The sequence below is a fragment of the Centruroides vittatus genome, unplaced genomic scaffold (genome assembly GCF_030686945.1).
Source record: "Centruroides vittatus isolate TY-2023 unplaced genomic scaffold, ASM3068694v2 scaffold_861, whole genome shotgun sequence".
NCBI classification, from domain to species: Eukaryota; Metazoa; Arthropoda; class Arachnida; order Scorpiones; family Buthidae; genus Centruroides; species Centruroides vittatus.
The window spans coordinates 391,452-418,427 of NW_027122718.1; the positions used below are offsets into that span (position 1 = coordinate 391,452).

At 33.2% G+C, this 26,976-nt stretch overlaps 1 protein-coding gene across 2 annotated transcripts in view; it reads left to right on the plus strand.

Moving 5' to 3' along the window:
• Positions 1–26,976, plus strand: part of LOC136990027 (folylpolyglutamate synthase, mitochondrial-like) — a 48,647-nt gene that overhangs the window by 16,110 nt on the left and 5,561 nt on the right. Inside the window, exons 6-11 of one of the 2 annotated variants that reach the window (XM_067288356.1) lie at positions 13,217–13,278; positions 15,880–16,060; positions 16,378–16,519; positions 19,117–19,230; positions 26,481–26,628; positions 26,697–26,839. In XM_067288356.1, the coding sequence (XP_067144457.1) occupies positions 13,217–13,278; positions 15,880–16,060; positions 16,378–16,519; positions 19,117–19,230; positions 26,481–26,628; positions 26,697–26,839 (790 nt within the window). The remainder of the gene's footprint in view (positions 1–13,216; positions 13,279–15,879; positions 16,061–16,377; positions 16,520–19,116; positions 19,231–26,480; positions 26,629–26,696; positions 26,840–26,976) is intronic. The other variant, XM_067288357.1, reaches the window with a different exon arrangement.

Sequence of the window (26,976 nt, forward strand, 5' to 3'; positions counted from 1 at the left end):
GTCACCCAAGGTACACAATAAAGATGCGAGGTGGGAGTACTCGAACAGCGATACAGTATAAAACCAGTGACCAAGCGACAGGTTTTATGTACAAAATAAGCAATCAGATGAAGAGCGACAACTTACCGTTAAACAAAGTCCATTACAAGGAGAACTCGGTTGTTGATTGTTTGATGCTGGACGTGAGGTGGGTCGAGGGCTGCCGTCGTCTTCAGGAAGGTATTCACAGCATTGAAAATGTCACGGTCCTGCAGAAGCTTGTTGTGAGGGCATGGCCAGCTGTAGTTAGATTTGAGGATGTGGATCATCAGTATGATCCTCTGCTGTGCGTAGAGCTTGCAGTTCCAAAGAAGATGCTCGGTGTCCTGTGGAGAGGTGTTGTCACACAAACAGGTGTCAATTGTCTTCAGGTGAAAGTGCTTCAGGTACGCGTTGAAATTGCCGTGCCCAGTGATTAATTGCGTTAGATGATAGTTTTAAGTGGAAATTCTTCACTCTAGTCTCTCATTAATATTGGGGATGAATTGGTGTGTTGTCCTTCCAGTAGCACTGCTTCCTCTTCCTGCCAGAGAGATAAGGCCTGGTTAAAAGCCCAGAGCCTGATTTTTCAAATGGGAACCTAACGTGGAGCTGGTGGCGTGCTTTGCCAGCTGATCGGCGGCCTCGTTGCCGGGAACACCAGAATGGCCACGGACCCATTTGAAGTAAACAGTGTGGTGGTGGGTGTTGACAGAAAGCAGACGATGGATCTTGACGACGTTCTTGCCCCTTTTAAATGGGGTATAGATTGAGTGGAGAGCAGTCAAACTGTCTGTGTAATGGTTCCCTCAGCAGCTGAACACAAATGTTCAGCTGCTGAGGGAACCATTCCTTGTGCACGTTCTCCATGGCTTTAGTGATTGCTAGGATCTCAGCCTGCGGGACTGAGCAGTGGAGCCCCAGCCTATAAGCAGACGTATAAGTAGAATTATTTCTGTGATTGTAAAGGACGAAGGTTGCCCCAACTCCATCGCTATGCAGTGAGCCGTCGGTGTAGATGGAAATGTCAATTTTCTCAACTTGAGAGGAATGGTCCTGGAGCCATGGATACTCCTGACTATTGCTAAGTTTGTAGGCTTTACGTTCTATCATGTAGTGCTTCAGATCCTCTAGTTTGTTGGTCAAGAATGGAAAGGAAGTCTTTGCAGCTGTTGCAGGAGCTTGGTGGTTGCAGGCGTGCCACAGCCACATAGCCATCCTCGCCTTCATGTGTGCCGGCATGAAACCAGCAATCACCAGCAAGGCCGAAGTTGGAGCCATGTGGTAGGCCCTACAGATACGCAGGGTGGCGATCTGTTGAGCTTTTAGGAGTTTTTGCTGAATATACACTTTTTTCGTTGCTGAAGCCCAGATTGGAGAAGCGTATAGAAGGATTGGCTCGATAGCACCAAGATAGCTATGGCGAGTTGCCTTGTAGCCAACACCCCTGGTATTTTCAGCAATGCTTAAAAGAGCGTTTGAGACCCGAGCAGCCTTTGCACTAACCAATTCAATATGTCTAGTCTACTGGAGTTGTTGCTCTAGGATGACACCAAGGTAGGTAGATTCAGTCACTCTTGGTATGTGGTTCCCATCAATGAAGATCCTTGGGCTTTTTTGTAGAGGAGTGTTTTTGGAGAAAATAATGTAAGAACGTTTGCTGTAGTTAATCGGGAGCTTTACACGCTTGCTCCAGTTTGAGACTTTGTTGAGAATATCATTACCGAGAATTGGAAGATCATCACTGTTTTTGTTTGACACTAAGATGACAGTGTCACCCACATAACCCTGTATGAGAGTGTCATTAGAGCCATTAACCTTTCAGCAGTGGGAGAGTCAGGTATAGTTCTATCCCTTAGTAGTGGAGAATATACCCGAAAAATTTTTAAAGTATTTTTTCACGCAATTTTTCTCATTTTCGTTTTAGAAAAAGTATTTGTAAACAGTTATGTCTAGTAAAGAAAAGTCTTTTTTTATTGTTACATAATTCATTTTTTATGTGAATTTTTTTTTGTGGTAGTTTTTGGCTAGATTTTGGTGATACCCCCAAAAGAATTTAACGTATATATACGTCCCTCACCACTGCCACACGATCGCCCTCAACGTATATATACGTCCCTCACTGCTGAGTGGTTAAGGGAGGTCAACAGATCATTATGGATGATTGTCCAGAGACTGGGACCCACAATGGAGCCTGTGAACAACCCTTTGTGACGTGGTGAACATGGTGGTAAGTGGTGGTGTACATGCCTGCCTGGCGGTCTTCTAGGAAGCTGCTACAAATCAGGAAAAGGTTCCTTGGGCATTGGTAGACACGAAGCTGACTGAGAATCATAGGCCACCATAAATTGTCACCTGGAAGTCAATTGAGATAAGAAGTGTGTGTTTCCCTTCCTTCTTTGCCTGCTGAAATTGATCAACTATTTTAGTTAATGCAGTAATAGTTGACTTTCCAGGGGTAAAGCCGTGCTGATGAGGACTTAGAATGTTATTTGTCCTTAGATGATGTAGGATCCTATTATTGATGAGTTTGTCAAGGACCTTCCCCATGACGGGAAGGAGGCTAATCGGCCTGTAGTCCCTAGGGTAAGTAGGCACGACATCAGGGCGCTTGCCGATAAATTTTACAGAGTCACTCTTCCACTCTGTAGGGAAATAACCCAGCGAAAGACAACGATTGAAGATGGTGATGAAAGTCGTGGGGATTGCTTTATAAGCCTTCTTAATCATTTTTCTGGTGATATTGTCAATTCCCGGTGCTTTTTTGATGTTGATTAATCTTATCGCATGGGAGACTTCGTTATAGCTAAAGGGGTTGTCATCCCGTTCATCTGGAGAGTCTCTAAAGCTGGTGCGAATGGGATGATGGTGGTCGTTGTTCGTCCTGGATGTCATGTGGGAAATGATAATTAAAGAGCTCCCTCATGGTGTCAGGGAGAGAATTTGTAAAGTTGCCATCAGTAGTTAAGACTGCTGCAGGAGTGTTTGCCTTGCCTTTTTTCTTAAAGGCGATCTAGTAAGGCTCACTCCAAGGTGTATTAAAATGGCTGCAGTAACTCCACCAAGCCTGATGACGTTTGTGGTTTATCATGGTTTTATATGCGTTAAATTTCTCAATGTGGCGGGCTTTAAGAACCTCCTTTAAGCGAGTGTCGTTCTGCCGACAGTATAGCTTTCTAAGCCTATGAACTTCTGTACGATGCATAGACAGCTCACTGTCCCACCAAGGGCCATGGACTTTTTATTGGTGATTTTCTTACTTGCCATTTGATGGCTATGGAGGATGACCCTGCTCAGTCGAGTAACACAGTTGTCAATTTCACTTTTGGTCATATTTATAATTGGAGTGTCAATAATCCAATTGTCTCGGATTAAGTCTTGAAAAAGTGGTCACCAAGTGTGGTAGCCATTAGTAGATGGCTTACTGCTATCCACATTGATGTTAAGGTGCGTCTCAATATACCTGTGGTCACTTGCACTAGGGATATCAAGCGTGGAGCAAAAGCTGACCATTGGTGCCATCGAGGTGTTGGCCAGTGCAACATTGATCCAACTCTCTCCCCTTGGTGAGAAGTATGTGGGAAGGGGACTGGTGTTGAAGAGGTAAGGTAAAGGGCTGCAACAAGCTCTTGAAAAAGATAGCCCCTAGGATCTTCAGACGGACTATGTCAAAGAAAGGATTGTGTTTACGTCACCACAAATGGCCCATGGCGCAGCCACAGTGTTGCTGATTCTGTCTAACTTGTAAGTCGTGAAGAAGTGGGTTCAATACGCACAAAGGGAGAGCAGTATATAGACGAGATAAATATGATGGTGTTTTGGATGTAAATGGACCCAGTAGTGACGAAATTGGTTGAGAGGTGGGGCATAAATTGCACAGTCAAGTTAGGGTTCCTGATCAGGATAGCAGTTTTAGTCGTTGGAGTGGTTTTAGGAGGAATGGCAGTCCAGCCACTGAAGTGAGAAAGCTTGCCACTGTAAAGGTAAGGTTCTTGGATAGCTATGATGTCAGAGTTGTGCTCTTTGGCGATCTTGATCAGGAGGGAAGATGGGGCTTTGCCCCTTTGCAGGTTGATTTGTAGAATCTTCAATTGATTGTTGGTCTGAGTTGTGATGGAGTGTGAGCTACTGGCCATAATTGGTTCTACTTACTGTGTTGAATTTTATTCTGTTAGTTATAGGACAGGCAGGATCAAAAGCATTATGATCTGTCCTAAATTCCCTCTCATCTGGCAGCTCACTATTTGCCTTTTTGCAATTAATGCAGCAAGGAGTCTTCTCGAGCCGGCAGCAGTCAGCAAAGCAATGCTGTTTGGCAGAATGACTGCACCTCAGGTCCTCGGGGCATCCACTGGCGTGATGGTTGTAGCCTCAGCAGTTGTAACAACGGACGACTGGGATATGGTTGTCTGCTTTTACATTGGCCCAGGCCAGGAATAAATGTTTATTTGTCACAATAACTTTACTGATAGAGGGTGGTACAGCAATAATTACATGTCAACAGTTTTCTCTTATTCTTCCTTTGTGTGTAGTAGTACTTATTCTGCTGTTACTAAGGAATGCCTCCTTGCTAACTTTTTGTAGGCATTGATTTTGTTCATAAGCCACTGTGAGGACATTGTCGTCCTCGATCGAGTTTGGTACATTCAGTAAGATAACTGTTGGCTGTCTTCTCGTAGAAACAGTACATTTTATTTTTCTCCTGATGCTATCAATGTTGTTGATTGCATTCATAAGTGTCTCACCCTCTTCGTGTGTTCCAACACGCACACAGATCCCTTCGTTCTTGATATCTCTAACAGATTTTATCCCGACTAATCTGCTTCGGCTTGATGGTTTTCATGATGGTAGCCTTTATTTTCTTGATATCAAGCCTGGATTCTGAGTCACTGTTTCCCTTTGTATAGACCAGAACAGCATGACTGCTGCTTGTTCCCTCTTTAATCAGCTTTTGGCCGAGGGTCTGGTTTATCACCTTCGTTGTATAGCTTGGACGTATCTGTTACTTTTTTGCACCACCGCAGCATAGGACATCTTTTCCCCACTGTTAGTGCCAGAATTAGTAGCGGGCTCCCAAGGCAAGTGTAGTTCATGTAGGATCCCAAACATTTGGGCAACGCATGAATGTAACTGTGTCACCCTCATTCTAACTTCCTTTCTCTTTTTCATTCTAAGGTTTCTGCTGTGAGTTTCAGGCAGAAGGTTCATTAACCTCCCCAGCTGGCTACTATCCTCCTCAAGGATTGTCTCCTTGGGCGAACCAATGACAACAGTAGGTTTGAGAGGCACACTCATCTTCACTGGCTCTGAATCAATTTGTGGTTATTGATTGGCTGGCTCCATTACCACAAGAAACTTGAATAAAATCTGAAGCAAACGATTTGACTCATACACCAGCTACCAGAAGCGGGATGACTTGCACCAAAACAAGAGACTGGACTAGAGTCAGACGGGGGAGAACAGAAAATAATGCAAGAAAATAAGTAGAACAAGATCAGCGATATCAGTAGATAGAACAATTAATTCAGAATACAACAGTATACTACACAACCAGAACGACCCAAAAGCTGCGCTACAGTGAACAAAGTAAGCGATCGAATTAGGGTCATGTAGGGAAGTAGGTCAACCACATGGCGAGGTCTGTGTCCTTTGACCCTTTGTTCGTTTTTGTTGCTATAACTCGAGAAATAATTAATGAAATTAAACGAAATTTCTACAGTACTAGTACTATAACACCGTCTAACTAGTAACCAACTAACAGCACCAACGGCCTAATAAATCAGCCAGGAAAGTTAGCTAACAACGGTCGCAATAACGTATGATCTAGGAAATGAAAAATAACATTTGATATATCAAACAGAATGGTATATAGAGGCGAATACAATGGTGCATACAGCAAAAAAGTACAAGGAATAAACGAGATGAATACAACCATTTTTCAATTGCGTGGTCGTGACCAAAAAAGGACCATATCTTCCGAAAAAATATACCGATTTTAAAAATTAGGATGGTATTTGAAAGCGCACGTCTTAAGCAGTAGAATAATATGTGAATCACTCACCAGTGACAAAATTTTGCAGAGAAATCACTTTCGAAAGTCGGAGCACATAGAAAAGCACACTATCCACTTGTGGTGCCCAGCGCCCTCTACTTTGCGTTGATGACAGTAAAAAGGGTCTTCTAATGAGGGCGGCAATGGTGACATTAACATACTGCGTAGGCTGGAAAGCATCTGCTGGGATAATATGTGGCGCCATATTAGATTTGTGGTGAACCAAGAACTGTGACCCCTCAGGAGATTTACATATGCACAAATCTAAGAACGTTATGAAAGAGAATGATGCAGCAATTATTGCTGCATCATTCTTTCTCCCAAGTTAATGGAAGGATATATGCTTGAGAGTTGCTACATGAAGGTGCCGTTAAGAACACATGTTAAGTCACATGTTCTTAACAGTATTACCAAATATTTTAATTTGAAAATATGTGTTCTATTCTCCTCAGAATATTCTGTATGTTCTTTTAAAATATTTATTCACCTGACGATGACGATTATGAATTCGTCAAAAGTACTTGAAATAAAAAAGCAATTATAACGCCAAACTCAGTGAACTTTCCGTCCTACTATATAAATCATAACCTATAAAAATAAATTTGAATAATCAATCCTCTAATTTAACTTTTATGTTTGATAGAGAGAGTTTACAATTCATATTACCTTCGTTGACATTCAGTCTTCTTTAGACGAGTTGATGGATGAGGAGGATACACGTGACTGTACAACTGGGTTACAGAGAGTCTAAACTTGCCTCATGGGAGGTCAAGGACATTGAAGAAATAAAGCTTGATAAAGAGCTGTGAGCTGAGCTAAGCTAATCTAAGTTGACTAAAGCAAAGCTGAGCATTAGGGGTGACCTATCCCTTTTTATTAGAAATCTCCTCCAGTCAAACTGTTTAAAATAAGCCCTCCACTCTTTTGATGTGTTATGGAAGTTGGGCGGTTTTGTGGATAGAATGTGAGAAATCCCAAGCTAAACTATCATTTTTGAAGGAACTGTGTTATCTTTCTCCAACTAAACAGGAAGTTCCTTTTTCAACTTTGTACAATTTTTACAAAACAAGTAAAATTCTATCAAATAATTATAACAAAACTTTGTTATATTTGTTAATAAATTAAATAATTAACACTAGATTCTCTCACTATTATTAATAATAATTAGATATTTTTGATTATTAATATAATTTTTAATTTAATTGAAGAGCACTGATTCTGTATTTAAGGACATAGTAAGTGAGAAGATGCCATTCTAGTGGATACTTGTGTTTTAACTTAAAATTTTTCATAGTGGCAGTTTATGCATTGTAAGAGAGAATGTCCATATTAATCAAGTAAACATCTAGAATGATTAGATGTATATGTGATACTTTATGTAAAATCAGACTAAAGTATACTACTTTTCTTATCAATGATAAATGTCAATCGCCCTACTATATTTCTATGAAATTTTTAATATATTTATAACAATATAATCAAAATTATAAAGTTTGTATTATGTTAGAATGAACAATTTTCTTAATTGACATTTCAAATATATTCTAAATTTTACAGGGTGTCCCAGAATAACTTCCATGGTCACTGGTTCATTACACACACCATAAGATTAGAATCAAGTTTTTCCTTTGTATAATTCTATGTACCGTTGAGCAACTCGTCTTCTGCAGTGGATAAACTAACCAGCATGTTTTAAGCAGAACACACATAAGGCATGTGCATAAGTCAGCATTTAGTTGCAGAAGTTATTCTGGGACACCCTGTATATGATAATCATTGACTACAGAATACTTATGTAAAGTTGTTGTGATTCTTTGTATTGATTTAAAAACACAAATTTATTAAGTTTTCTATCATTGTTCTTCTTCCGTGGTTGTCATTATTTGACAGGTGCTAAATTCATGAGGAGTAACATTTCTAATTTCTTATTGACCAAAGACAATGGATGTGCTAACAACATTTCCATGTTGTTAAACTGTTATTGTTAATGTAGGATGTTATTAGTAATGACACTTTTGTGAATCTTTGGTACCAGGCTTGTGTCATAACACCCAAATACAAAAATAAAGTGAACTTTCTGCATAGCTACTAGATTTTTCTTTAAATTTCAGTTACATTATATTAAGTTTAAAATGAAATACAGTGGAACCTCTCTTAATGAGCACCTCGCATAATGAGCAAAACAAATTGTAACAAAAATGACTCTCTTAACGAGCGATGTTTTGCATAACGAGTGACAAGGAGAGGGAAAGTCCCGGATTTTGCACATGCTCCATCAGTCAGTGTTTAACACTCCTTCCACTAGCATCTTAGTGTCGCTTGTGATCACACATTTTTCCAAACTTGTGTTCACACATATTACGTATAAACACCAACAACCATAGCTCATGATATAATAAACATGCAAAACCATATGGAAAATTTTTGGGCTATGTTAAGGTTATAATTAAATATTAAAAATTAATTAATTTGACTAGAGGTAGGCAGTTATGCTGCTATATCATATTAAATTTAATGAGGTAAAGTGTTATTTTTGTTTTTTTTAAATTTATGGAATTTAATTTAGAATTGGTCATTAAATGTCTAAATTAAAAATTAATTATAAATAATTAGTGGTTGCAGCCATAAGGTAAAGTAACGATTTGAGGTTCACGTTTTATAGATGAAAACTTCAGCTGCAACCTCTCTATTATCTTCTGTGATGATTTTTTTTTTTTTTGCAAATTGAATTTGCATTCCAGTGTGGTGAATGCACACAATAGTACAAAGAACAACAAGAGCAAGTACAATGATAATAAACAGAATTTATTAATCGATTTGCGTGATGGTTAATTTTACACAGGATTCTTACTTGGATCCCAACTATAATATAAGCTTACAATGAATAGGAGTGTTAAACAAAGGGAGCACTATTTGCTATGATACTTATTACAGTTGGACTTTCCTAATCCTTATAACTAAACTTAAAACTAACTTACACACTATAAAGAGGAAGAAGAAAGATATAAAATAAGTTGTAGGAAGGTGAGAATGAAAGTATGGATGGTACCTGGGGGTTTTGTGAACGTTCGATCTTTCGGGTGGAGGGACTACTCTAACTTCGTTGTCCACTACTCTTCTTTGCTTCAAGGTTTATGATCCCAAAAATAATTCACTTAATTTTCAATTACTGTCGACACTATAGTTCGTTCTTGTTACCGCAGACGATTTCTGTCTTCTTTTTGTCCCACTAGACAACGTCTCGGACCTCGATCTTTCTCTGTCTGCCCTCTTCAAACGCTCCACCAAGAATGATTATCTCTCACCCCCGACTCGCCTCGGGGCTTTCACTCTCTTGTTTTCGGTGTAATTCTCCGAAAATGTGTTCCCACCAGCAGGAAGGAAAGACCGTTAGAAAGTTCGAGAAAAAGATATAGAACAAAAGACTAAGGAAACTAAATATTAGGCTTAACACTAAAGACATATATACAAAATTATGGCATATCGCCACACCAGGTTGGTTCATTCCGTGCTAGAAGAAAAGATGATGATTTATGCTCCTTAATAATGTATAGTGTATAATTTTCTTTGAATAAACGTTATAGATGAAATATTTGAGTATTTTTTTGGCATGGAACACATTATCATATTTTACATTAATTTCTATGGGGAAAATTGTTTCGCTTAATGAGTGTTTTGCATTACAAGTAAGATTCTGGAATGAATTATGCTCGTTAAGCGAGGTTCCACTGTAGTAATAAATTAAGTTTTTTTTATTTAACAAACAATAACGATAACTTTATTTTTATTCTTATTTATTCGTAATTGTGCCTGAAAACTGTAATACTTAGTATGATTTTTGATTCATTTTGAACATGGTTGACTATTTGCATACATCTGTGAATCTTTGTTAATAAAATATCATAATGAAGTATTAATTAAAATACTAGTATGAATTAAAATACTAAATATTGGTTTGAAGATCAATACACCTAAACAGCATTCTGTATTGTATTACAATACCCAAAAACATTAACTGATTACAATATGCATTTATATGCAATAATAATATACAGTATATAGACCTTAGGAAACTTAACTCATTATCACTATTATTTTTTTATGTTCAATTTATACTAAAACTTCTGTATTAAGGGGCTACCGATATTTTAGTATTTTATTGTCTTTAGACAACAAAATCATTAATTTTCTATGAATTTTTAAAAAAGGCGTATAAATTTGTAGAAAATCAACAAATCTGATTTTCAAACATTTGAGAATATAGATAATTTAGTATTTTATATGTAATACTAAAAAAAAATTATCTATATTCTCAAATGTTTGAAAATCAGATTTGTTAATTTTCTACAAATTTATACACCTTTTTAAAAATTCATAGAAAATTAATGATTTTGATTTTCAAAATTCTGAACTATACAGGAATAGAAAAATTAAATTGTATTCTAATGCAAAAAGCTGTGTGGTTATATCTGCTTTCTTTTTCAAGAACTTTTGGAAAAGGATTTTTTCATAGAAAAAGCATTAAATCTGCTATCTGCTGGAAACAACATGTCTAACCCAAGAAGTTACAATCAGCCTCAATGAAAAATTTTTTAAAGGAATTATTGCTGTATAATTCAATTATTATGCCTTTGTGTCCTTTATCATAACTTAAATTCATCTTTGTATACTAGTACATTTATCAATTAACAGGACTTATTATACTGGAAAATTATGGATGCAGGTATTTAGTCTTACAGATTAGAAATAATAATCTTTATTTAGTTCACCCGAACACGTACACTTTAAGCTTGTGTTTCGGACTTGTTTGTCCCTCCTCGGCAGGCATTCGAAAAGCACTTTCTACAATTAACAATTAAAATGTTTTTTTCTTACAATTATAATTAAAAATTAAAATAAACACATTAATTTCCCGACAATAAAATAATAAAATTCTTAGTTTCTGTATTTCCGAACTTCTTTAAAGATTCAAATATACTTGTAATCCACGTTAACCGTATAATTCGAACCGTATACCTATTTTTTATACGTCGTAATTAATCTTATTAAATTTATAATTGTAATTTCATCTAAAATTTCTACATTAACTACTTACATTTTTGATTATTCTTTTTTACTTAATCTATATTTACAATTCATTCCAAAACTCTCCTTTTATGCGTTCCCCTCCCTCCCCCTTGTATAATGCTTCTCCAGGATTGGTGGATTTCCCTTCTGGTATTGTTATTTATTCTTTCTGTTTGTCTGATTATATTTATATGTTCATATAACTGACGTTTATAATTATTTTCTTCTTTTTTCCTTATTTTAACAGTATTTAAATCAATTTCGCAACCTTCCATATTACAATGTTCAGCCACTGCTGAATTTGCATATTTTCCTTTTATTGCTCTAATATGCTCACTTAATCTTATTTTTAATTTTCTTTTTGTTTCTCCAATATATGTTTTCTTTGGGTTACAATTGCAATTAAATGAATATACAACACCTTTTTCCTCTGTTATATCATATTTTTCTTCTTTTCTATAACACAAATATTTTTTAGTTGAATTTATTTTTTCAGGTATTAAATTAATTCTACTTTTTACAACTTTTTTAATTCTTTCAAATAATTTTGGTACATACCTTAATTTAACAAATTTTTTCTCTCTGTCCATTGATTTTGATTGATTGTCATTACATAATTTTTCATTCAATTTATTTAATAAACATTTTGGGTAGTCATTTAAAATAAACATTTTAATTATTTCTTCTTCCTCTTGTTTTTTTGTTTCTATTTCCCTTGTTCTTTGTCTTATTTTATTCATATACATTTTAAATATATTATATTTCATACTAACAGATATAACAGATTTATAATTAATTATTTTGGGTATTTGTATAGGTTTAACATATTTCTTATAAACTAATCTATCATTTTTTCTTTCTATAGTTACATCTAGATAATTTATACTGTTCTGTTTTTCTTTTTCTAATTCAAATTTAATACTCTCTTTGATCTTATTAGCCATATTTATGATTATATTTTCATTTGTTTTCCTTTTATCAAAAATTATTATGCAATCATCCACATACCTGCTATAAAATTCAATACCTTTTATATTTTTGATCTTTTCGTCTATTTGCATCATTGATATTTTGGCCAATTTTGGACCTATGCATGTGCCCATAGGTATTCCTTCTGTTTGGGTGTAAAATTTCTTATCAAACTGAAAATAGTTATTTTTAATTACTATTAAACATAATTTAATTATCCAATTTGGTGTTTTGATTTTTATTAACGAATTTTCTATGTCTTCTGTTGTAATGCTAGGGTACATATTGACTACATCTAGTGATATTAAATTCAAATTTTCGTTAATAGTTATATTTTTTAATCTACTTAATAATTCATCCACATTTTTTATACTGTACTTAGATACTTCTAATAAATTTAATTTATCCTTTAAATATTTTTCTAAATTATAATATATGTAATTTTTTACGTCTATTAGAGGTCTATATTTAATAGGATTTTTATGTGTCTTTACCCTTATGTTAAATTTTGGTGTTCTGTTGTCTTCTCTTTTTATGTATTTGATGTCTTCTTCTGTTATATTTTGTTGTATTTTTAAATTCTTTAGTTCCTTGTCTAAAGCTTTTATTAGACCATTCGCTGGATCTTTGTTGAGTTGTTCATAACTTCCTTCTTGGATTAATTCTTTGATTACTTCGATTTTCTTGTCTTTTTCCATTATTATTATTTGTTTGGTTTTATCCCCTTGAAGTATTTCCAAATTATTATTTATTAAAAATGCTTTAACATTGTTTTGATTTCTTTTATAATTTTTAATCTTATTTTGTGTTTATTTATTTAATTGTTTATTTTTAATTATGTTTTGCATACCTGTTCTTATTTGCTCTCACTCCTCTTCTAGAAACTTCCATAATAAGTGTTCTGTAAAAACTGCGATATCTTCAATTGGTAGCAAAAAACGGCTGTGTGTAAAAAGGTGTCTAAGAGTTTGTTTCGAGTTAAATAAATAAATAAAACTACAATTTAAATTTGTCATAATGAAGATTGCAGATTATATTTGAAAATTTTTATCAATTGAAAATATAAAATCATTATTTTTGATAATTCCAATGTTTTATATTTTTAAATAGGTAGAAGTTGCTATTATAGAAGTTGGTGTTGGTGGCTTATATGACAACACAAACATTGTGAGGTATTTATATTTTAAGTATTTTTCTAAGTAAAGTTTTATAACAAAATAAAGGCTGGATTCACAAAAGTGTTGTTAATAATAATTCCATATGTTAATGATATTGTTAAAATTGACAGTTTAATTAATGACTTGTAATAGATGACATTCACAAAAGGCATTGTAGAATATCTTACAGATAATGATGAAGTAACTAGCATCTTGTATCAGGAATGTTGAAACATTATCATCATTTCTGTTATAGCAAATCTATTGGCATATCATCATATCTGACTATAGGCAATAAGAAATTAGAAGTTATTTTACTTTTCATGGTTTTAGAATTTGTTGAGTGATTGTAAGCATGGAAGAAGGACAATGATACAAAATATTAGAGTTAAGAACTTTCTTGTGTATTTTTTTAAAATTATGTCATAATATAATGAATCAAAGCAGCTCTAAGTAGAGAATGTATTCTGTAGTCTATGGCTACCAAATATAGTGTTATGACCCTAGAGCTAGATCTAGGTCTACTAGACTATAAATAACAACAAGTCAGCTTACAGAAATGGATTTATTTAGAACTAACACATGCTCAGCAAACAAAGGGCTCGACAACCTCCTCTGCGGAGCTCCTTTTCTCTTACGTGTTCCAAGTACAAATAGCACGCGTACCTTCACTCTCCCGTAACCCTTATGTTAACGCGTAACAAAGTCTACACAAAACTTACATTAACAAGGAAGGTTCAAAGAGAACCATGAACTCACAGTACTTCCATGCTTGAACAGGGATGTCTACCCGACAGTTAGCGCACGTGAAAAAAAAATAATTACTCGGGATGATGCCTCAGACACTTCCACTTCCTTTTTGATTCTCTTCACTCCGTTGTTCTCTCGACCGCCTCGGATGGAAATGGACTATAGTCCTTCTCCGATGTTCCCGATTGTTTCCTTCTTCCTTACACACGTGCCTTCTTGATATCTCCACAATAGCACCAGCCAAGACAAGACGAATGAAAGAATGTTCTTCCACGCCTGGACTTTCTATTTATACCTTTTTCTTGCTGTCCCCACATGACCTTTTGACAACCAACCTAAAAGCTACTTCCGCACACCTCTGAGAAGGTGGTTCGGAAAGAGAAAGTCACGTGTCAACCACAAACAGCAAAACAAAAACAACAGGGGGAAAGAGAAGGAAAACCCGATACAATAATGAACATAATAAAACTAATGAAGATGTGCACAAATGATATATATAATATTGTATATATAAATACAGAACCAAACGACAACCAATAAGTGGCAGAGCACTACAATAGTTAGATTTCATTGTAATTTACTATAAATTATTATATCTTGAATTAAGAAGTTATAATATGAATTTACATATTTATTTTAATGAAATAAGACTCAAAATATTTTGATAAAACATAATATATGTTATAATTTGATTATGCCATTATAAATATGTTGAAAAATCATAAAAGAAATAAAAGTAGAGCAAATAACATTCATCACTGATAAGAAAGGTAATGTACTTTCATTCAATTTTATGTAAAAAATATATATATAATTACTTTTAAATGTTCTTGAAACCATGTTTTTACTGTATATTGAGCACTGAACACAAGACCGTGTTATTTATCAAACACCTGGCTTTTTCTGCCTTTATTAGTTGAGACGAGGTCTTATTTCACTCGTTTCGGGCATTTCGCCTTTCTTCGGTCAACTAATAGAAAATAATATATACGGTATATATTTTTTAAAGAAATTTTATATTTTAATCAGCTGTACGTAGATTCTGTACATTTGTCACAGTAAATTTGACATCCAAACTTGTGCTGTACACGCGCACCCTTGAGTTCAAGGAATTAACGGTACATTTCAAGATAATTTCTATACAATTTATTGGTGTATATTGTATTATTTAGAATACCGAATATATTATTTTCTATTAGTTGACCGAAGAGGGGCGAAATGCCCGAAACGAATGAAATAAGACTTCGTCTCAACTAATAAAGGCGGAAAAAGCCAGGTGTTTGATAAATAACACGCTCTTGTGTTCAGTGCTCAATATATAATTACTCTAGATATTGTCACTTGATTAATCCCCTAAAATGGATGCCACTATGAAAAGTTATAAGACAAAACATAAATATCCACTTGAATGGCATACAATATGTACTTAATTATATTCAAAAATAATTTTGTGATGTATTTTAAAAGTATACTTATTCTTATGGATTGAATATTTTAGATTTAAACAGTAATGTCATATGCATTTAACATTCTGTTGTGGAGTTTCAAAAACATATTTTTCAAATACTAATGCTAAACCTGAAGCAGCTTTATGAATAAATTGAAAATGTTTGTTCGTTTATCTTAAATCAACTCTTGCTGGAAAAGTGTGAAAGGTATTGTTTTGAAGTGTAAGATATGTCTGTACATTCAACTTTTTATAAAGTTTTAATATGAGAAAAGAGTGAAGTATTAAACAAACATTAAACTTAGAAAGAAATATTGTTTAGTAATGTTTATCTTTACATTAAATTTCCATTAAGTTTCATTTATGGAATAATAGTTTGCTATTTAATAAACAACAAAAATTATCAATTATTTTTTCAGATCACCTGTTGCGACTGGGGTTACGTCTCTCGGTTACGATCACGTTGCCGTACTCGGAAAGACTATCGAAGAAATAGCTTGGCAAAAAGCTGGGATATTTAAAACTGGAGTTCCTGCCTTTACTGTTTCACAACCCCAAGAAGCTATGAAAGTTTTACAGAAGAAGGCCTCTGAGATTAATGTAAAATATATTTTATTACTAAATTGACTGACTGGTTTTTGTATTTTATTTATTTTCTTTTTACATTTAACAGCAGCTAAATATAAGTAAGTCTTATAAATAAAAGAAAATTTAATTAAATCTTTAAAACTATGTGATCCTTGTATATGTACTGTACATATATGTGTTTTATTTGTAACTTAGCATATATATAAGTGTTATATTGTGTATATTGTAATTTGTTAGAAATATTTGTAATCAATATTTTTTAATTTAATTTTTGTACATTTACTTATGCATATTAATAAATTGTATTACGTATTTAATTTTTTTGATAGTGTTCTCTACATGTTGTACCTCCTCTTTCTACTTACGAATGGGAAAAAGTCATGAAGTTAGGAATTCCGGGTGATGTTCAAACAATGAACGCTTCTTTAGCATTGCAATTATGTCAAAGTTGGATTAATCAGAAAAAACAAGGTAGACATTAATATTTTTGTCTTAGTGTGCACATTTATGAAGTAAATATTATTTTCACAAAAGTCATTTTCAGTTAATAAACATTAATATTAAAAATGTATAAAGATGTTTATTCTCAATAAAAATTTTCAATATACATGGATAAAGTAATGCTCAATAAATTTGACATTCATTGAACACCATACAGTTAATCATGAAATATCTGCATTTTCTGGCCTGAATGATCTTTAAAAAATTGAAGATGAATGTAAAAACTTCACCTTATCTATTTTCTTTCTAAGGTTTTCTTGCCTGCTATTTAATATTTAATTTTGTTTCTAATTACATGATGATTTCATAATACTCATTTGAATTATTTCTAACATAAATTTTAAAGATTGTAGGTTTGATAACTAAACATTGAGAAATGATACCAAAATATTAAAAGTCTGTTTTTTTAACAGTGTTATATGATTTGTATATAAGTGAATAAAAACAAACTCTTTTGTTGTCTTTATAGATGAAAATCAATTAAAACAAATTAATTAACTTAAACCATTAAAAATTCATTAAAATGTTTTTGGTTATAAATAATAATTACAGAAGAATAAAATTAACCTTGGATATAATGACAAGAATAGAACATTCTTAAAATTAACAACGTTTTGTTTTTGGACATATACTTGTTATTCAAAATGAAAATTCTTGAATTTCAAATAAAATAAATTAAGTACAATGGTTTAAAACAAAAACAACCTAAAATTTTGACTATAGGCCATCTTGTGTATTAGCTGCAAAAGCAAAAGTTGTAAAAGAATGTTGACTTTCTGTTGGATAAGATGCTCTCACATATAGGATGTGGTGTATAGCCAAGGTTTTAGTGTACGATTCCAGAATTAAGACCAATAAGAAATGAACATCATCAGGAATAACATCTATGTAATATTGGACTATGTGTTAAAGTTAACTGTATGTCACTTTGTTGATCATTTTTGCCAGTTTTCACTAATGCTTTAAAATTATTTTTACTGGCATATCACATAGAAAGAAGATGTGATCAGACTATGCATACTCAATTTTATTTCGTATCAGTTAGACTTTGTAAAATACAAATGTGCGAACTTTTGGCAATTTTTAGTTACTTTTGAAGCACTTTTGGCAACTGCTGATTTAAAATATCTGGCAACTCCATCCTTCACATGTAGTTGGTTCATTATGTTACTTAGATTTGTTATGTATTAGTTGTCCTTGTACATAGATTGCATGCAATGAATTTTACAAATGCAACCTTTTATAGATCACAGCCTGTAGCCAAGGTTTTAGGATGCATAAAATATACTTTTATGTATATATACAGTCAAACTTGGTTAATTCAAAGTTCAAGGGAAGTGCAAAATAATTTGAATTAAACAATTTTATTGATAATTATTAAGTAATACAGATAAAATGTAATTAATTTGGTTGTCACATTTTCTTGTAAGCTTAATTCACACTGAGAGTGAATCAGAGTGAATAACACATCATGTATGATGATGTTTATGGAAAATTTTACCATTTTACAAATCACTCAGAAGTTCAGAACTGTTGAACTTTTTCACTAACCAAAACATTTTACCACTTATCACAGTGCCATTTGTTGTGGGGTGTTCTTAGTGGTTTTAAAGATGGTTACAAAATCATCATACAACAGAGTAATAGACTCACGACAACCTTTTAAGTGACCAGTAAAATATTTAATTGTAAAACATTAAATTGTTTTACAATTAAATATTTTACTGGTCACTTAAAAAGTTCTTGTGAGTCTATTATATATTATGCCAGTACCTATAAACAAGTGTAGTTAACCTGTATACAACAGAGTAGACATCAAAATTAGCATGATGTTCTTTCAATTCACACTTTTTAAATATTTTTCTCTACCAACATCATTTTCTTTAACATATCTTTCATTTTCTCTGTAACAAGTATGCAATAACCCTCCAGCTGCCATATAACATGTTATACGGCAGCTGGAGGGTTATTGCTATGTATTGCGTTTGATGAGGATGTTTATCCAATTCAATTTATGTGCTCTATGATGGCACATCATCCGTAATGGATCCGGATGGTGTAATAAGTCTAGCAGAAAAGAAAAGCCGTTCATAGAGCTCATAAATTGAATACAAGACTAGACAAGAAGCATGTTACAGAACTCGGTGGATGTTTATATTTAAGTATGCAATAGTGGTTAAAAACAGAATGTCAGAAGTATTTTGTTTTTACTGATGATGATTCTTTCTTGCTTGTAAATGATTGGCTGCTCAAAATTTGAAATCACTTCCTGCAGTCCATACTAGTTTTGTATTTGTTTTTCACTTTTTAAATTTTGCTTCTTGCTAGTTGCTCAGTATGAACTAAGCTACTCCAGCTTCAAATTATCCCAAAAATTGGAAAGAAAAAAAAGTCAAATTAAACAGGTAATTTTACATTACATTTATTAGGAAACTCAAGGGTAATTTGTAGAATTCAAATTATCCAAAAATTCGAATTAACCAAGTTTGAATTTATAACAGAAATTATATAATAAAGAAATTTAAGTGAAATTAATTTAAATAAAAAGTATTATTATTCTAATTTAGATTCCTCACAGAAGAAAGTATCTACTGTCTTTCCATTGAATTTAGGTGCAGATCATCATTATTTGCCTCCTCCATTAGCTTCGCCATTTTTAATCAGTACAAAATTTGCAGAAGGTAAATTGTATTATATAATTATTCAGTAATTCATATGTATTTTCAAAAGTTAATTTTCAGAAAGTATTTTGAATGCTGAATTTGTAAATAATTACTTTTATAATGTATGGGGGAAAAAATCTTGATTTCTAGGCATCAAGATTTAGTTATTTTTTAGAATATTTGAATTGTCATTTTAATTCAAATATAATAGAGAACTAATCTTTTTGACATTATGTTTATATTTAGATGAAGTTTTTCTTTGTAATAAAAATTTATGGGTCTATATTATAATACTAAATAAATGAAAAGACAAAACAAACTGCAACTAGTATAATTAGAATGATGGCCAGATAGAGAAATGATTAAGGTGTTAGCCTATTGCTGTGTGGGACCTGGATTGAATCTGAATGGGTCCAAAAAACCAGGATTTTTTTGGGGGGTGATCCATATGGATATGTGGGCCCCATCACATTCCACTTGGTTGCCCGTCTTGGCACAGCTGAACTCATAATGGGCTTGCTCAAAAAAGCCCTCATAGTGACCATGGGGCTCAAAGAGTTAATTCTTTAAGATTCTATAAAAGAATTTACAAAATTAATTTGTTTTCAAATTCAGTTTTTCAAAAATGATTGTCATAAAATAATATGGAAAAAATGAAAACTTAAAATTTTTCTGCATGAACTTGAAACTAATTTAAAAGAAATAAATGAACTTTATTATTGGGATTTTTTTTATAAATCAAATCAACTCATTAAATTTATAAAGATTGTGATTATATTTAAATTGTGTCTGTGTAATATATTGTGTGTGCGCGCTTACATACATGCTTATACTCACACTCGCGCACACTTAATTTTCATGGTATAATTGCACAATTTCAAATTTAATGATTTTAGTTTACCAGGGTAGAAAAATGTATAAAATACCATTTTAAATGTTAGTTTCAATTTAATATTTGTTGATATTCTTCAATACTTTATTTTAAAATTGTCTTTTTATTGATAAAATGAATATTTAGGCCTCTGGTAATTATGACATTGCAGTTCTATTGCCAAATGAAAACAAAACCTTTAAATGCCAGTAACAGAACTTTAACGAAAACTCCAAACATTTTTGGCCTTCACCAAGGCCTGCTTCAGGTTTTTTAACGAAACAGAATTCCAAAACAGAATGTTATAACAAGAATATTTGAAAAATCAAATTTGACGGAATAAATTTTGAAGATGGCTTTCCGTCTATGGTATTCTTTGTGCATAACGTTCGTACTGCCAATGAGCCTTTCGATGTCAGGCATCACCTGCTTCAGTTGCAGTTTGAAAGCACCAAGTGCATATGTTGGACCATGTTGTACAATGCAAATGAGGTAATCTGGGGATGAAATGTCGTCCCAGCAAATTAATGGCGTAGTGGGCGATTTCCTTATCAGGTTTTTGCTTACTGAGTATTCAACTTAATTTCTTCTGGTACTTTTTCTCCAAGCTTCCTGCAAGAATTTAATGAAAACAGTTAACCCTTCTATTCACCTCATCAAGTACGTCTGGGTTCTGTTCGAATAGTTGATTCTCTACTTTAACCAATTTGTCCAGTTTAGAATATGTCCTTCCTTGATGATCTAATGGCCTTTCTTAAACATAACACCCTGAGCCACAGTAAAAGTGATTAACACCCCTTGGGGAGGTGTATCTGATGAATCGACATAGGAAATACATCATTCTTCTGGCATTCCAAAAGGAACTTAAATTTAGCTCTAGTCCTAAAAAAAAAACTGGTGCTAGAGCTGGATCAGATGAGTAGTACTAGCACTCATTTCTTGGATGTCAGCATGCATTTCGATAGGGGGTGGGTGCATGGCCGGATTATCGAATAGGCAAAGTAGGCAAATGTCTAGGGCCCGTAATTCGGTGGGGCCCGGCTTCAGTGCAGAAGATTTCTGTTTCAAAATGAGTTAAAAATTATATAAGAAATTCGATAGGACAGAAAAGGCTGTATTTAACAATTCCTACTAAGCTCCGCTCGACTGGCCATTGCCTAAAAAGAAAAAAAAAGGGGTCAACAGCCACCCGAGCATCAGAAGTAATGTACGCCACAAGATCTCTCGCACCATCCAGAAATATTCCTAGGGCCGCCTCTCGTGGTAGTACTGATGTATGGTTATAATTTATTTTCTAAATCTAAACCTATTCGATATAGCGTTCAAGTTGCTCGAGTGCGAAGATATTACAATTCAATAGTGTTTTATAAAAGAGTTAAAAAGGGTGACACTACGGTGTGACTTGGGGTGACACCACGATATCCGCACCGGGTGTCACCCATGCTAGCTACGCTAATGTCACATTATATAAGATTTGTTTAGAAGCAACTTATTTAAATGGGGCCCCAATTTAAATTTTGTCTAGGGCCCGCTAGAGGCTTAATCCGGCGCTGGGTGGGTGGAAATGAATGTTTATTACAAACCTATAAATAAACAACAACTAACCCATTATACATAAAGACCAACCACTGCCGAATTATCAGGCTAGAAACGGCTATAGAAATATTAATAATTTTAAGATAATTTGGTACTAGAGTTAGGCGTGGGAGTTTGGGAGGACGTGGGTGCTTAATGTGTCCCCAGCCAGCATTGTAATGATCGTCGACGGTCGTAACGTAATCTTATATATACTGGAAGGGGAAATCGGACCGGAGGTCTGGGTAGCGTAATTGGCAACGCATCTGCATAGTGAGCAGGAGTTGCGGGTTCAAGTCCCGCTTCGGGCCGATTCTTTTCTTCCAGTTAGGTCTAAATTTATTTTAAAATTATTTAATTAAATTCTAATTATTAAATTTAGCAAGAGATGGCACCTAACGCCTAACTCTAGTACCAAATTATCTTAAAATTATTAATATTTCTATTGCCGTTTCTAGCCCAATAATTCGGCAGTGGTTGGTCTTATTACAAACCATGCTACTTACCACTATTTATCTCAGCAAACTCTTCCAACCTTTTTTCGTATAAGATTGCTGCATTCTGTGCCCTAACCAGATGGGCCTACACTCATCACACCAATTAGGAAGATGCTCTGCTAGAGCTACAATGTATCGAGGATATAGTGATAGAACATGGTTACCAAAGAGACCTGGTACATAATTTAGCCTGTGCCTACTCCAACAACCTTGCTGCACACAACATTCACAACACCCAGACTACTTCTAACAGAAGCCGACAGCACAACCCGGGGGCTACAGGTGCACCAAAATACAGTTCAATCAGCATTTTAACTCCTTATACAAAGATATTGCAGGTCATAGTGGTACCGAAATTGTGTACAGGAGATCCAATACAATATATAAGTTACTATGCAACACAAAGGATAAGATGGATCAAAGCAGAGCCTCAGGAGTGTACTGTATACCGGTATGGGATTATAGATTCCAAAGGGAATTAGTATATATTGGCTCAACTAAATGATCAATATGAAAGAGGGTACATGAGCATCAATACAACCTTGAGAACAATAGGCATGCCACCCACCCAGACATGCATGCAGACTTCCAAAACACCCAAGTTAATTAGGCAGGCCTTTCAAACTGACCATATTTGTAGCCCAGAGTGGATGCTTTGGAAATATATAAAGCCAGCCCGACCAGCAAGTGTATTAACTTTAAAGACTGCAATACGATATCGCATGCATGGAAGTACCTTTATGAAAAATTCGAGCAAAGTTAACCTATACTAATTCATCTCAGACACTGTATATCTTAAAAATGTATATGTGTGACATGGTCACACATTTACGATTTTTAGTCTATCTACTGTATAAATTTGGTTTATGTTGTGAGGTATTTGAAATTTTAAAAATTTATTTTTCAAATATTATCATTCTAATATTCCATTTTGGAATTCTGTTTCATTAAAAACCTGAAGCAGGCCTTAGTGAAGGCCGAAAACATTCAGGGTTTTCATTAAAGTTCTGTTACTGGTATTTAAAGGTTTTGTTTTTGATTGCTCCAGTAATTTGAAAAGGAGATAGTTATAATAGTTGTATTGCCACTGTTTTCAACCCTCTAGTTCAGAAATGGAATTCTTTATTTTACGCTATACTTTTTTGTCTACACTATACAATACACATTATAGTTTATATCAAGAAATTTATAAAGAATCAAGTAGATAAAAATCTAGCTTATCTGAATAAAATCTGTTAACAAAGATCATCGTCAATATGTTCAGTAAATTAACATACTCTAGGATTGAAGAAATTAACAATAGAAGTAATGTGTGATTTTTCAACTAAAAAGAAGAGAATATTATTTCTTTACTTTTCTAATCACTTAAAAGGGGTTTTGGACAAATAAACTAAATTGTTATGTCCTTCAAATTTGACTTTTACCTGAGTTCAACTTTAATAAAAGTCAGATTTGAAGGACATAACAATTTAGTTTATTTGTCCAAAATCCCTTTTAAGTGGTTAGAAAAGTATCTGATTAAATCTGGCTAATATTGCTAATTTTTAGCATCTTATAGTAATTATTTCTTTATCAACAAATGAAGACGTTACAGAATGAGATTTTATTTTTGTTTTTAAATTGTTAACCCTTCGTCACGCGCCTAGTGCTGATTCCGCACCAATCGATTTTTAATTAGTTCGTGTAAAAATTCTAATTGTCCGAAAAATCTGAAAAAATTATTACCTGTCTAATTTTTCTTCAATTTTATGATGCGCTATTCATTTTTTGCTTAAAGCGTTCCGTTATTTTTAATTAATTATTGGTGCCGAATCGGCACTATGGCGCGCGTTATCGCGGATTTCAATTTTGAAATTTCCCGCCAGTCGTTGTTACTAAAAATAGCCGCAGCGGTGGCGCGCGCGCTTCTTTGTTTATAATCGCGTTATTTTAAAGTGAATTACTTCTAATAAACTGAAATTTGACCGGAAATAATTTAATTTCTTACAATGGTATTTTTTAATTATTTTTTAAAGTTTTATGACACCATCACAACATTTCCCTGAGTGGAAGAACACAATTAGAAAGTTAACACTATATGAACGTATTCATTTTTTATATTATCTATTTTTCTGTATTTTTTTTATTTTCTGGGTTAGGCATAAGGGCTTGCTTTCACGGATTTGCAAACAGGACCTTTTGGATAAAGTATCCAACAAATGAATGACATTTATTGATATATATATCAATAAAAGTTGTTCATTTGTTGAATACTGCATCCAAAAGGTCCTGTCTGCTAAATCAGTGAAAGAAACCCCGTATGCCTAACCTAGAAAATAAAAAAATTAACTTTTTTGCACACGCTAATTATAATTTTTGCAATACAAGATGTACATAAAGTTTTAGCATTGTATAATGTAAAATGTATAAACGAATAATAGAAATGAATATTTAAATGTATAAATAAATAATATATAATATAATTTTATTTGTATTACCAATTTATACTGTTTATCTTAATTATTATTTATATAACTCTTGTATTGAAAGTAGAATAGATGTAAGCAAGAGACGAGATAATTGACATCCAGGCGACACTTAACGCCTGGATGTCAATTATCTGGTCTCTTGCTTATTCAGAGATCGGCGTGAAGTCCACCATCGTTAGGATTATTATAGATCTAATAGAATAGATGTAAAAAACATTTTCGTGTAGTATAAACATTTTTTTTTTCTATTATATTTTTGATCCGTTTTTTTATTTTTTAAATACAGTCAGTAATTAATATATATTATTCCTATATAGATTTATTAATTATAATAAACATACACTATTTAATATTATATTAAAATAACACTCTTTAATTAACATCTGAAATGAAGAAGTAATTGAATCGAGTCCCATCGCCATCTTTAGTAACGCGCGACAGTAATTAATTGATTCTGAGCGCGTCGCGTTGCATCAATTTAAATAATTTATAAAAATTAAAATTATAAATATGTTTATAAAATAATTGACGATATCTGTTCGCAATAGTATTGTAAAACACACTGTACTTATAGTTCAGCATTTCTGATAAATTTTAATAAATATTTGAATTTTCGTATATTTTATATATAAAAATCGAAGAAAAAAACATAAATTTGTAAAACTTAATAAAAAAAATATCTGCAACTTCATAACACATATAAGTATGAGAATCCATCAAAAAAAGATAGTTAATAATAATTAAAATCGAAAAAAAAAATAAAACTTTCAAGGTAAGGTAATTTCTGTGGTAAAATGTGAGGTAAGCGATCACGTGACGCCCGTCTCCCCATCTTCAGTAACCAAAACGGACGAGGTTGAAATAAAAGCCTAATCACCAGTAGAACTAAAAACATACATCGGCGCGTGCCTAGAGCAATAAACTTGAACGGGAGCGAAGATGAAACACGACACTTTGTAATTTATGCTAATTACCTTCTAATATTAAAAAATTAAAATCATCAATAAATTATGATGAAATTAAAACTTTTTTGACTGAATTCGATTACAAACATATTAATAAACTGGATTAAAGTAAAAATACCCGTTTTTCGACGCTACATTTTTATTAATTAATTTTTTAATTTGGTGCCGATTTGACCGAGCGCGTGTGATTTCGATTTGACTGCGCACGCGCGTGATGAAGGGTTAACAAAAAATAGAACCTTTGCATTTTTCGTTCCATTTTCCAATGGTAGTGTCAACTTACCTGATTTTCATTACTGAGGAACCAAACAACTGTGTAAATCAAGAGTTAGGTATATGTATATTTATATATTGCTAGTGTGTAGATGTGTATGCATGTGCACACAAACACATGTATATGCACACTCTAAAAAATAAAATATCTGCAAATTAAATTTAAACTACAGTAGAGCATCGATTAACCGACCGCGTTCTAGTCGGCAAATTCAAATGTCCGCTAGTGACGTGGCGCTACAATATTTGGCTACGTCTTGGCTACTTTAATAATTTTTTTTGTTAAATTTTTCCATGTTTTAGCTGGCAACACTGGCTCGACCACGAAAGGGAGGCTAGTATTTAAACCGGGCCTAATACACTATACTAATAATGTATTTTTTCATACTTTTCGGTTATCCGACCGACCCCAGTCCCCGATTAAGTCGGATAATCGATGCTCTACCGTAGTTGCAAATTACCGTAACCACAAATTTTTTTTCCGAATGTGAATATTGAGTAAATCTGTGATTTTTGTAAATGTGGAAAATTTACTATATATAAATTATATTCTACAAACTTCATTATTACTTTGTTTAAATCTAAATTATTTAAAATTCATTAATGAATATTTTCTTAGGTCTTCAGAATTGTAGATGGCCCGGTCGTCATCAAACAATTCACAGAGATTCTATTACTTACTTCTTAGATGGTGCTCATACTGCCGAAAGTATGATACCGTGTGTCAGGTGGTACACAGAATGTATCAAGAAAATAGAGTCTAACATGTAAATTTCTTATTTAATAGTTTCGTTATCCACTCTTTATTAACTTTTAATGTGTAATTTCTTTTTAGAGGAGATATATACAAAGTGCTACTTTTCAATTGCACTGGTGAGAGGAAAGCAGAAACATTACTTACCCCTTTAATTGATATACCATTTGATTTAGTAGTATTTTCTCCAAATAAACTAGACTTAACAAAAGATGCTACTTCAGGTAAAATATCAGTGTTATAATTTTAAAGTTTAAAATTTTAATTTGTATAAAAATTTATTTTGATTATTTAAATTACTTTTCCAAAATATTTAAAGAAAATTAATACAATAACATACTGTAAAAGATTTTTTATAATT